General features: G+C 33.0%; 1 protein-coding gene across 4 annotated transcripts; it reads left to right on the top strand.

The window, feature by feature from the left end:
* The first annotated feature begins 571 nt into the window (after positions 1 to 571).
* LOC124888526 lies at positions 572 to 3803 on the top strand. 4 transcript variants are annotated; one of them, XM_047399061.1, is made up of 2 exons: positions 572 to 1266; positions 3363 to 3803. In XM_047399061.1, the coding sequence occupies exons 1-2, from the start codon at positions 885 to 887 to the stop codon at positions 3377 to 3379; spliced, it is 399 nt and encodes a 132-aa protein (XP_047255017.1). In that variant the 5' UTR covers positions 572 to 884; the 3' UTR covers positions 3380 to 3803. The 4 variants fall into 4 exon arrangements, with proteins under 4 accessions (XP_047255017.1, XP_047255016.1, XP_047255014.1 ...); XM_047399060.1 differs by having other exon boundaries at positions 589 to 1266; positions 3511 to 3803; XM_047399058.1 differs by having other exon boundaries at positions 617 to 1303; positions 3511 to 3803.
* The last annotated feature ends 10352 nt before the right edge of the window (positions 3804 to 14155 follow it).

Below are 14155 nucleotides of genomic sequence, written 5' to 3'. Positions count from 1 at the left end.
TTTAACTAATCGGTAAATCTCTCAACTAATTGTATAAAGTTATATTTATTTCTGATGAACTGAGTATAGTTCTCAATATTTTCTAATTACTTTTTTATGAATTAAATAGATTTTTTTAATGGATAATTTTATCTTACTTTTAAAATAATCAACAAAATATTTCAAATATTGAAAGATGCAATTATTGATTAAGTTAAAAATGAAGATAGTAATATCAACTAAGATCAAATTATTTTTAAGATATTTTTTGATTAATTGAGAATTAATATTATTAAGCATAAATTAAATATAATAACTAATAAATTCTCAAATTTTATTTTGATTTTTTTTTTCTTAATTTAAAATAAAATTAAGCTTAAATTATCATATTAACTAGCTTAAATTCTTGCCACGTAAAATTTTAAATAAAATAAAAATTTAATAAGTATCTAAAGAAATATATTTTTATTTACAATTATAAATTATATGATCATAAACTCATATTAATATCTTTAATTTATAATCTTCACGAATTACAATTATTTTATTTAATTATATTATTATATAAAATATTAAATTATTTAAAGTTGAGCGGAACTTAATATCAACATTGTAAAACTAGTTAAAGATACAAGGTGAATGAGGTGGGTGGGGTGTCTGAGCATTGATCGGAACAGCACCGCCGCGTCTCACTTTTTTGGGTCACAGAACGTCTCCAATAAAGTTATGATTGGATAAATATCAATTAATCAGAAATTTTATCCACTTGCCTCGTTTTCTACGTTATCTCGTTTTTTCTCCTCTTAAATCTTCTTCCAATCTTTATTATTATTATTATTATTATTATTGTGTTTTTCTCTCAAGGAAAAAGAAACGAAGGGAAAGGGAAGAAAAACTTTAGCAAGATGATGAGAAGACAACAGGATCAACAATCTAAGCTTCTGTACGAGCTTTCGACTTTGATTCTTAATGTTCTCCAAGCTCCAACGATGCAGTTCGAGTTCTCTGGTCAGTCTCCAGTTATACAACGCAGTACACAGTCTCCACCAGCGAGGCCGATGCAGCCGATTACCCCGGCGGGCTTTGCTTCCCTGCTTCTGGGTATTTCTATGTCTTTGATGCTCTGCGGATCTGTAACTTTCTTCATTGGGTTTTTCATGATGCCATGGATTCTTGCGTTGGTGATGGTTTTGTATTTAGCTGGAATTGTTTCTACTTTGTCCATGATTGGACGAGCCATTTTCTGCCCTATGCCGTCGTCACAATCGCCACGAAAAGATGTTCAACGTAAGGATTGTTCTCCGCTGCTGTTTTTCGATTCTAGGTCTTCTCCTTCTTTCTAAAGTTTGCACCTTTTTCATTTTCTTAGTTAATGATGTTTCATTGGCTGTTCGGCTTGGACACTCTCTTCCTCATCTTACTTCTTTTGTATCTCTCGCGCTTGTTTGGCCTGTTATTGACGCAGGATTATTGTGAGCCCCTTATGATATATCATGAATGTTTTTTTCATATCTTCAGTTCGTTATAGTGCTGACTAGTTTTAAAATATGGATGTAATGTAGCCGATATAAGTTATAATGATTTAGCAGGTTATTTTTGATAACCAAAGAAAAAAAAAATTAGCAGGTTACTAACAATATTTTCTAGGTATCAGCTCATGTTATTTTAACCATTTACTGATAAAATCATGTCCCTTTGTATAAGCTTGATGATTATATACACGCTGACACCAGGTATGAACTTGTACTAATCAACTCTAAATGGAAACTATGAGATGGTTGATGACTCAACTAATAATGTCTTCAGATTGGCTAAAAGCAATTTAAAACTCTTACATAGTTGCAGAGGTTTTGCCGGGGGTAGAGTTGGGCAGGAATGAATGTTTCCATGGAAATCAGCGTAAAAACTTTATTTCTTGAAAGAATGAAAACTGCGAGGTGAGGTAACTCGGGTGAGTTTTGTGGGACATGTTTTCTGGTAGCGCTGATATTTCTTTAGTTAAGAACTCATAATTTGGAGTTGACACCTTTATTTATCAGAGTTCTCTCATCTTTTCTTCTTGTACTTCACATTTGTGATTATGATTTCATTCCCTCTAAGATGTCCTAATTAACTTGCCTGCCACATTTGTTATGCAAATTGGTTTAATATGTCTAAAGCAAAATCGCCTCATTAATTTTTCGTTCTTTCCAATCTTAAGGATCGATTTGTAAGGGTTGAAGATTCTCTAGATAGGATTCAATTTGTTTCTTTGGGCTTTCCGATATCCCAGCAACTGGGTTATCATTCACATATACTATCAGATTACCTTGTGTTTTGTTACTTGGTCAACTTAACTTCCATGATCTTAATCTTTCAGTAGCGGAGTTAGTGGAAGTATAATTAAGATGGTCACGAGAAGATCAACTTCCAAGAGTGGGAGAGGGAACATGACTGTTTTTCACTTTGCTAAAGTTTCAGTTACTGTATATCTAGAAAAAAAAAGGATAAAAGTCTATTACTACAAAGTCTAACTGGACCAACAGAATTTTGTGTCTGTTGAAAATGAGTAGCTATTTATAATGTATTTCAAGTTAAATAATAACTTATTATGCATCACAGAGTTGTAGTGTATGATGAAGGCGCTTGTCAGCAATGAAACGGGGGGAGGGCATGCATATATTTTAAACTGAAATTCGTGGCGAACAGGAAACTTGCTTGTGAATCTTGAAGTAGGGGAGGTTTTGTAAACTGGTCTTGACACCTGTAGTAGCAAATTCTCGGCATGTGCATTCTACCTATTTGAGAAAACAAATTAATTATAAGCTTCTCATTGACAAGCTATGTAGTCAGTACAATCAATTCAATCAGCTTGTGAAATCATGCAGTTGCTGGATATAGATTTTTCCACTTATTAACGTGTTTAAGATTTAAAACTTATAACTAAATTTATTTCTTCTTTGAGGGGACTTCACTACAACTCCTTAGCTTCTACACTTTAAGGTAAATAGTATGGCAGAGATATTAGCTTTGTTTGCTACTCTGCTAAATTTAATCTTTCTAACTGTATAAACCTGCTGTTTTCCTTTTCCGAGATATGGTAGCAACTTGGGGGTCGTGCCTCCCAGTTGTTTTGTTCCCTAGTCAAGTAGTCATTGCTTCTTTAAAATGACTAGTGTTGGGTGTTGAGATGCTGATGTGGTGCAAGATATACAGTCCAGTTCTTTTGATATATCATGTTTCATATCTCTGTTGACTCGTTTATTGTAGTTTCTATGTTTCTCTAGAATGATTTATGTGACACAGTTGAGATTCTGATTTCCAGTGCTGTATTCTCCAGTTCGATGTGATTTAGCATGTTTCGTACTCTCTTTTGGTTCATAGGTTTATTTTCTGTATTGCAGAATGTAAAATATTTTGAAGCAATATAACATTTGTATTGGGACACAACAAGGGTGTGGAGGATGGTTTAACTCTTTGCTTGGTGCAGTTTCCTGCAATCTTTAAAGAATGGAGGCAGATCTTTACATTGCATGCTGGTCTTTATTGCAGGAGGACAGCTTAAGCTTTTGAAAGTGAAAATATTTGATTAGTTACAACATACTGGATAGGAAGACTCAAAATGGATGTGCCACGTTCTTTTATCACACACTATTTTATCTTGGTTCATTATGTTGCATTTCTTGTGCCTTTAGAGATGTAGAAATGATATCTGGGTACATTATGTTGCATTTCTTGTCCGCGAGGCATAATTTGTAGTTTGAATGTCCTTGAGCTAAGTTTTACCTCTTAAGACAATAGTTGTAGAACATCTCATAAATTAAAATACAATGTGGTAGTGTTAACTCTTGTCCATGAAACATAACTTATTTGAAAGTCATAAGTTTTGCTCTACAATGTGGTAGTGTCAATTCTCGCCCATGAAACGTAGCTTGTTGTTTGAAAGTCTAAGTCTTACCTTTATAATGTGATAATGTCAATTCTTTCTCATGAGATGTAACTTGAATGGAAGAAATCGAAGAAAAGAACAAAAATAATAAAAATTATGGAAAAAAAATATTAAAAAATAAAAATCAAAGAAAATGTAGAAGTTAAGAGCGAATGGAAATAAAATAAAAATTGATAAAAATAAAAAAATTAAATAAAATTAAAGTGCGAGAAAAATTTAAAAAGAAAAAAATAAAAATGAAAGAATTTTTTTTTTCTTTTATAAAAGTAGACGTCGAGAAGTGAAAAAAAAAAAAAGAAAGTTGAGAAAAATTAAACAGAATAAAAAAAAATGAAAGAAAAAATAAAAAATCGAAGTAAAAGGAAAAAGAAAAAAGAAAAAAAAAAGAAGTTGAGTGGAAAAGAAGAAAAAAGTAAGGGTTGAGAAAAATAAAAAACAAAAAGAGACGACAACAACAACAACAAACCCAGTGTATTCCCACCTAGTGGGGTCTGGGGGGTAAGATGTACGCAGTCCATACCTCTACCTCTGATGAAGTAGAAAGGCTGTTTCCGATAGACACCCGGCTCAAGGTACGAGATACCACACAAACACATAGTAAAGCACAGAAGCAGATTACATAACATAAATACGACACCCATAAGTAATATAAAACAGAGGAAAGCACACAGATTCGTAATACAACATGGAACACGGAATCAATGTAAAATTAAAAAGAGAAAAAATTAAATGTTGAAAGATATAAATATGAAGTTGTTACCCATTATTAGGATCATTTATGTTATTTACTCTATTGGTCAGAAGCAATTTCTTTCGAAAAAATATTAGTTAATAGATAAAGGTTATTTTAAGAAAGTTTTTTTTATTTAGTGCTAAAATTTGAAAGCCACCCTAATTTGAATCTATTTCTGAGATTTACCCGTCTTAATGTATGTGCTATCGATACAATTTTGAGAATTAACTAAATTTTTTATATATTTTTTAAATATTTTAAATTATTAATTTATGGTGCTTTATAGTATTTTTCTTATGTCTCAATTTTTGTGCTAGTAATAAAATATAGAGAGTCAACTATTTTTTTTTACGTGTTTTAACTATTTTAAATTGTTGATTATTATTATGATTTATAATATTTTTACGTAATTCTCAAATATATAATAGATTAAAAAGAAAAGTAAAATAAACAAATACAAAAGAAAATATTTAAGCAGACATCACAAACAAACATGTTGATGTATTGCCTACTTATCATCCTTTATAAGTAAGGTAATAAATAAAAAATGTCAATTTAAGTGGCACAATGCTTAGATAATCACAATAATTTAATTAGAGGTGATATAATAAAATCATAATTGAAGCAAACATATCTTAAATGACTTACAACAACTAATTGAAAGTGATATAGTAAATTACTATAAAAAAATATTTGTGCAAAAGATTTAAATAGGCCTCATATAAGACGTCGAGTTAATTTAAAATAATTAAGAGTTAATTTATCATTTTATATCTATTTTATATTTTTTTAAATATTATTAATTTTTTAATACTTAGATGACTTATAATAATTAGTTAAGAGTGATATTTTGTAAAAAGTGATATAACAAAGTTACGATAAAAATATTTGTGAAAAAAAATTTATGTGAGCCTCATATAAAATGTCAAGTTAATTTAAATATCAAAAATTAATTTATCATTTTATGTTTATTTTATATTAAATCTCATTAGTTTTTTTATTATTTAGATGACTTATAATAATTAATTAGGGGTGGTATTTAATAAAATTACAGTTAAAGTAGTTGAAACAGATATGTCATAAATATCTATTTTTCTTTTATTATTAAATATTATTAATTTCTTAATACATAAATGACTTATAATAATTAATTAGGATTGATATAATAAAATCATGATTGAAGCAACCGTAGAAGATATGTCGAAATCGCCGCTTCTATAATTTAGAAAATCAAACATTGAACAGTCAAGCACAATTGCAACAACTGTTACTCATAACACAAGCTAAATAATGGATATGCATAATTTTTAATTAAGTAATCCCTCTGTATCAAGGCGGTATCTTTTAGATTTCGAGATTCAAACAAATATTTTTTCAATCTCACGCAATTCGTAACTAGATTGTTGCGCGTTAAACGCTTCAACCTTTCCACTCAAACTAACCTTTAAGTTGTGAATATCTAAGTGAAACTTATCAACCTTTTGAATTATCTTAATTCTTTCTTTCATGAACCGTGTCCATCCTTTTGTAATTGTCTTAAGACAACCCCTATATTTCTCTAATAATTTCCTATAGGATCCATACTATTAAAAGAACAAACATTATTAGAATCATCATAATCAAAGCTCGTGAAGAGGTTATAACTCTTGAAACAATCTTTCCATTGACTATCTGATGTGTCGGAATTCGATAATTGCAGATTTTTAAACAACATTTGTTAGACTTAGTGTTCGTTTATGTTGAAATGCGGGAAATAGAATCATGGTAGAAGAATGAAGAAACTAGGCAAAAGAAGTTCAAGTGACGGTTAATCTAACAAACCGTTGGGAGCCTGACGAACTGCCACTCCATCCGTCAGACCAAAATAGATTAGGCAACTTCATTATTTGTCACGGTTCAGCTGACGAACCGTCAAGGCATTGGCGAGCCGTCAAGCCCAAGCAGATCTAACATCAAAATGACGCCTTTCGACGGTTCTATGTGACGAACCGTCATGGTCTTGGCGAAATATTAGGTGAGCATTCAAGACAAAGGTGACAGTCCGATTTAAAATTCAAATTTCAAAATTTCTGGGGCATATAAATACCTAGTTTAGGGTATAGAAGGGACATCTTTTGACACTTAGAATATTTTTACGACATATTTTTTCTGGAGATTAATGTTTTTGGGGTTTTCAAATGCTACTACTTTTGTTTTTGTCAAGAATTGAAGGGTCTAGTTTCATCTTTGTAAGAATTCATCTTTTAATTATGAAATCTATTATTTTTTTCTTCTTAATTACTATGTATGACTAAAAACCCTGTAACTAGGGTTGTGGATTCCAAGACTAAATAATGATTTTTGGGTTAATGTTGATATGAATTCGTATTATACATGTGAATGTGTTGTTATTTTCTTCATCTTAACAAATCTCTAATAGTTGCGAACATCAGAACAAGCCCTAAGTTTAACTTGCTTAAAATAAGAGGTCAATATTAGAAAAAGGGTTTATCAATAATGAATCAGAGTTTTTAACTACCATCTAATGAGTAGCGCTCTAACGAGAATGATCACCATGGGGCTAAAATTGATTTAAGATTTCTATCACTTTAAGTTTGAAGAATTAAATAGATGGTTGCCTAATTAGGTTGAGAAATGTTTAGGTGAACATTTGAACTCAATTTCCTGACATTCACTTGTGTTAAAGCAAATTTATTATCGACATTAGTCTGAAAGTGATAAGGGCCATGGTGGACACAATCCTAGTTTATTTTGTCTATTGATTTGTTGTTTTGAAACATTAGCGCTCATTACTTGCAGCAAATCAGATGTTGAGTCCAATTACTTATTACAACCCCCTCCCTGATTTCATAGAAATTACAGACTAGTAGTCACCGAAATTGCAAATGGCTTAGTTTTCACCATATTCCTTATAGGATTCAACCCCAACCTTTATTGAATTATATGTTTAACAATGACTGCTTACACTTCTTAAAGAAAGTATTTGGGTGTATCAAATTTTGGTGTCGTTACTGGGAAATACAATTGTCTATTAAGTTGTTGTGTTTATTTAACTCTTACTCATATTTCCTATATTTTATTTTTGTATATTGTTTTTGTAATTTGCAAGGTATTGAGTTGTGCATGCCAAGTACCTGAAGCTTGAGTGAACCATTATTACATTACGATCCTGAGCTTGCAAGGACTTTGATGCAGAATATGGATGCACAATAGCATGAGAAAGCAGGGTTCGTTCAATTGGCTACCAATCAACAAATTCAATACAATCTGAATACACTTGGGATAAGGGTGACGTTGATTTGGGTGATGATGTTGATGAGCAACATATTAACAATATTATTCTGGCAAACCAAAATCAACAACAATGGGCAAGAGGTTGACATCAAACTTCTATGAACTTTAACCTTGATGATGAAGATAAAGCTGATATATATAGGGTCATTGCCTCTAGAGTCATTATCCTACCACCACTAGCTCCTAGAGAAAACTTTAATATCACTAGCACCATGATACAATTGTTGACTCTCAAAGGTTTATTTGTAGAAATGGCCAATGATGATCTAAATACGCACTTGATAAACTTCATAGGGATCTGCAAGTCCTTTGATTTTCCAATAATTAGTTAGAATGCCATCTGATTGAGGCTGTTTCCATTGTCATTGTCTTGAGAGTTAACATTGTGGTTGATTGAGATGCCACTCAATTCTATAACAAACAAGAGTCAATTGAAATGAACTTTCCTAGAAAGGTTCTTTCCTCCTTTAAGGATGTTATGGTTGAGGGATAAAATCAGTAACTTTAGGAAGAAACCAGGTAAAGAACTACATGAAAATTGGTTGAGGTTCAAGAAGAAGTTAACCCAATTCCCCAATCATAAGTTGACAAGCAAGAACTTGATGGAGACTTTCAATAAGTCTTTGGACCCTATTACAAAACCTACTTCATGGGAATGACATTTAAAGATACAATTATGATTCAAGATATATTGACAAAATAAAATAGAGCTCGGATTACTAGTATTTTGAGATATCAAGCATCACTTATGCTATGGAATGTCAGTCGAGCAATACCGAAGGAAAGAAGAGTGTGACCAAGACATGGATCACATAAAAAGTCAAATGAATTTCCTAACACAATACTTATTAGTAGGAGGTTTTGAGAAGGTAAATAGTGTTGGTTTGTAGGGAAAGACAGTTGAGTCTGACTCAGAAGAAGTGGCAAACTATTTGAACAACCAGATGGGGAGTTTCTAAGCCAATGACAACGAAAACCAAGGTCAAAACTATTAGAGAGACAACTTTTATGATAAGACTAGCTACAAGGATCTTGATCAAGGGAATTGTAAAAGTATGAACAACATAATTCATTTATATTTATCGGCATACAATTATGATAAAGCTAGAAATGCTTCAGGTAAGTCCAAGATAGACGACAAAGGTACTGAATAGGGTGAATTCTACTGAGGTAGGGGTGAAAGAAATAATAATGATATATCTTCAATGAGTTAACTTATAGATTTTCATCCTACTTTCATCGAGCAATTAGAGAACCAAATGGGTTAGTTATCTAAAGCCTTCAATCAGCAAATGAGTGGCACTCTACTTAGCGATACTGTTCAAAATCCTAGGAATGATGTAGGAGTTGTATGGCTATCACACAAGGAGAGGTAAAGTTTTACTTGAACCATGAAAGATGGTACAAACATAGGTAGAAGAAGTAGCCTTTGACTATGAAATGGTGGCTGATGATATTTTTGTTGATGAGATTCTGATCGAGTCTGAGAAGCCAAAAAATATTGATGGCAAAAACGTAGATACTGAAAAGTCTACCAGTATAAAGAATAGTGTTGTTGTAATCAAGGAAAAGGAAAAAAAAGGTTTATAAGCTTCTAACTTAACTCTCTAACCCCCCTCCTCCATTCCCACACAGAGTAAAGAAGAAGATGGAAGATGGTAAATACCATAAGTTTCTCTCCATGTTAAAGCAGCTGCCAGTGAACATTCTATTGGTAAAATCTCATAAAAAAATTCCGAGATATGCTAAGTTTATGAAGTACTTAGTAACGAAAAAGAGGATGGTGAGCTATGATCCAGAAGGTAATATTCACCATTATAGTATGATCTCTTTGCGATCCTTGGTTCAAAAGAAGGTTGATTTGGGTGCTTGTTCTATTCCATGCACAATTAGTGAAGTTGCCTTTGTAAAGGCCTTATCTGATCTTGGTGCTAGTATCAATTTGATTCCTTGTCTATCTACAGATAGTTAATCTTGGGATCCCCAAAACCGATAACTATGTACCTATTGATGGCTAACCTTTCGATCAAAAAGCCAATAGTGATAAGGCCAATGGGGATACTGAATGACATGTTTGTTAAAGTTGAGAACTTTATATTTCTGATGAACTTTGTGATTCTTGATTGCGAAGTGGACTTTGTTGTACCCACAATCATAGGTAGACCATTCTTAGTTACTAAGAAAGTATAAGTTGACACAGAATGCAATGCATTAAAATTCTGGTTGAATAATAAAGAGGTGAAGCTCAACATATGTCAGTTGGTGAAACAACTGAGAGAAATGAGTGTTGTCTCAATAATTGATGTTGTTGATGAAGTTGAAATTAAAAGCCTATTGAAGAAAGATTTGCTTTGGGAACATTAGCTGTTCTGATGATGAATTTTGATGGGGAGAATATCAAAGATTACGAGGAAATGGTTAGTTCTTTAGCTGAAATAGGATTGTATTTTTATACCCTAAAGAATTTGGACCTAGATTTAAAAAAGGGCAACTCCTCTAGTAATGCCATTTATAGAAGAATGGCCCATATTGGATCTCAAGGAATTACTTGGACAACTTTGATATGTATTTCTTGGTGATAATAACATATTGATGATGATTATAAATATTGATTTGATAGAATGGTAGGTGAAAGCCCTTTTCTCAGTATTGCAAAGTACAAAAAGGCAATTGGTTGGACAATTATAGATATTAGCAGAATTGCCCCAGTCATTTGCATGCATAAAATTCAATTGGAAGAAGAATGTACTCCTACCATTGAACACCAACGAAGACTTAACCCACCATTGCAGGAGGTAGTGAAGAAAGAAATTTAATTAGTTAGATGCGGGTATTGTTTACCACCTATCAGATAATAAATAGGTAAGCCCAGTTAGTGTGTTCAAAATAAGGAAGGTATGATAGTGGTGGACAATGAGAAAACTAAGTTAATTCCTCTAAGTCCAGTCACTAGTTGGTGAGTTTGTGGGATTATAAGAAGTTCAATTTATGGACTCTCAGGGATCAGTTCCTAATGTCATTCATGGACCAAATACTTTATAGATTGGAGAGGATAGGATGGTATTGCTTCTTGGATGGTTATTCAAGTTCTATTGCACCCGATGATCAAAAGAAGACTATATTTATATGCCCCTATTGGATGTTTGCCTTCAAGTATATGCCCTTTGGGTTATGTAATGCTCTTGTGACAGTATAGAGGTGTATGATGCCAATTTTTTCAATATGGTGGGATACACTTTGAAAGTGTTTATGGATGACTTCTTTATGGTAGGTGGTGCTTTTGAAGATTGCTTGGGAAATCTCAATAATGTCTTGTAAAGATGAGAAGAATTTAATATCTTGCTTAACTTGAAAAAATACCACTTTATGATTAATGAGGGCATTGCGTTTGGACATATGATTTCAGAAAAATTAATTGAAGTGAACCTATCAAAAATTGAGGTGATCAAAAAACTATTTCCACTAATCCGTTGAAAAGAGTTAGAAGTTTCCTCAACCAAGCAGGTTTCTATCGGAGATTCATTAAGGAATTCTCTAAAATTGATAATCCATTATCCAAATTAATATAGAAGGAAGTTAAGTTCATATTATGGTGATTTTTTGAAGTCATTTAAGTGGCATAAAGAGCAGTTGGTAGCCACCTCCATTATTGTTGCCCTAAATTGGTCTTAACTATTTGAAGTGATGTGTGATGTAAGTGTAACGCCCCGAATCTCGTACCCGAAATGCTACACGGTACTCATAACCCCGAAGGACCACAAGCTAACCCATGACTAATATATGTACTTGTATACTGCACAATATACTGTATAATGTGGAAACATAAACTGAAAGGCCATAAGGTTCAAAACTGATACATAATATCTGATAAAATATAATAACTGGGTGGGGTATGAAATACCTAAAACTAACTGAAATAAACTATCTGCACATGCTGTAGTTTGAAAAGCCTATAAAACATGACTGTCTGAATAAGGAGTTGATGGAACATGTCCCCAACTAACTCCAACTAATAAATTAATTAATGAGATAATAAAGAAATGGTCATGTCCTCGAAAGATGAGGACTCACTGCTAACTCTGACTGCTAAGACTGAAACACGACTGATGCTTTGGAGTTTGTGTCTCTGAACCTATGGTATAAGACACCATAGCACAAATACGTCAGTACTTTGAATGTACTTGTATGCATGTGAGGTAGGATGAATGCATGGGGTTCATATGCATGAACAATACTGGCTAACTGACTAATATGAATGTGAGGATGCATATATGAATACATAGTAACTATAACTGAGATCGTGATAACATGAATTTACTGATAACTAACATGACTGGTAACTGAGTTCTGATGACAGATATAACGGATAACATGAGTGACTGTATCTGACAGTCCTGAATCTGATGGAACTAACTGAGCTCTGTACTGTATCTTAGTTGATTGTATCTGACAATCTTAAATTCTGTAGAACTATCTGAGTTGTTTTACTGATGCTGATACTGAAACTATGGGAAGTAGTTATCTAACCGATATGCCCCTAATACGCCATTATGGCTGAGTTGGGGTCCAATCTGTAACCCCAATTAGAAGGGTGTCAATACCGCGCCACTGGTAAGGACAATATATGAGTAACCCTTATAATTGGTAACTCTAGTGAGAATGGTGGGAACCCTCACATAACATGTTAAGCCACCTCATCTACCTTCATATAGCAGGCTATGATGTCTTAACCTATACTGGCTACATGATTCTAGAATGCAAGGATTTATTCTAAGAATCATACCCTCATATAACAGGTGAGTTCCCATCCTTGGGTTCACTTGGTGCTAATTTCTACACCCATCTGAATAGACACTGAACATGATTAACTGAACTGACTGGACTGAGTTAACTGAATTGACTGACGAAATATTACTGAGGTCTGATAACTGACTGAGATTTACTGAAGTTACTGAGTCTTTATAAGTCATGAAACTGACTGAATTCTACTAAACATAGCTTGACTGAGAGTATCTTGAGAACATAACATAGGCTCTAGGCACATAGCTAATTGTCGGGTACGAGTACCCCCAGGACTCGATGGAAAGAAACTGACAAAGCATGACTTTCTTGAATATTTAACCAACATCACAATCCATAATTCATTTATTAAGGCATTTCATCAAACATATGATATGCATAAACTTGTATAAACATGAGGATTGCATAATATCATACTAGTTGGGAACTTTTTCTTAGCATAGGCATTTAATCAAACACATGGTAAGCATAGTATATGTAGACAACATTATACAACAAATAAACATCATGATTCAACTCCAATTTCATCATCCAAGGGTTTAATCATAGGTTCACATGAATCTACACCTATACTAATCAATTCCACATAAAGTTGATCACCCAACATGGATTAGAATTCAATTGGTCATTATCAACATGAACAAAAGTAAACCCAACATGAAATTCATAAATAAATCCATATACTTGAACTTTAAAAAGACATTCTTGGGCTTCATGGACGAAAGGATTCCATGAATGAATACTATGCAGATCTGATAGTGAGTTTCTTGAAGTTCTTGAACTTGAAGAATTTAAATCTCTTAGTTCTTGAAGAAGATTTGGATTTTGTTGCTAAAGGATTGCTCTTAGAGAGAAAACCCTAATTTTAATGTTGTGGAAGAATAATGAAATTATGAGCCTTGGTTGGATATTACTAGGTATATAAATGGGTGGTAAAAGACCAAAAAGTCCCTTTAAAATGACTTAAAAATAACTGAACGGGATATGCGATGGCCCATCACTGGATCGACGATCCATCATTTCAACCATCGTAGGTGGACCAGGATAGGGACTCACTACCTAAGTAGTGATGGATTAGGCGATGGTTCGTCGCAAGTTCGATGGTCCGTTAACCTGTCCATCGCACCTTATCTAAAAGGTTGCCGTACTACCTTGGCTACGATGGTCAAGGCGACGGTCCGTCGCTAGATCGACGGTCCGTCAACCTAGCTGTTGCACCTGGGTGATTCTGACAGCGCTCGATAAAACGTCCATAACTTCTCACTCCGATACCAAATTTAGATGAAATTAGTATCGTTGGAAGGCTAATTCAATTTCCCATATGATAACAAGTGAAAATCTTAAAAATTCTATATGTACAAATATAGATTCCTATTTCAAATAAAGTTTCTAACATTCTTGAGGCAATTTCAAGCTAGGAA

This window comes from Capsicum annuum, chromosome 11, assembly GCF_002878395.1.
Source record: "Capsicum annuum cultivar UCD-10X-F1 chromosome 11, UCD10Xv1.1, whole genome shotgun sequence".
NCBI lineage: Eukaryota > Viridiplantae > Streptophyta > Magnoliopsida > Solanales > Solanaceae > Capsicum > Capsicum annuum.
The sequence above is the reverse complement of the archived record's forward strand: the minus strand, read 5'-3'. Positions and strand labels throughout refer to the sequence as shown.

Excerpts from the sequence above, each read along its gene's own strand:
- LOC124888526 (XM_047399058.1), top strand. The coding sequence starts at position 885 with ATGATGAGAAGACAACAGGATCAACAATCTAAGCTTCTGTACGAGCTT.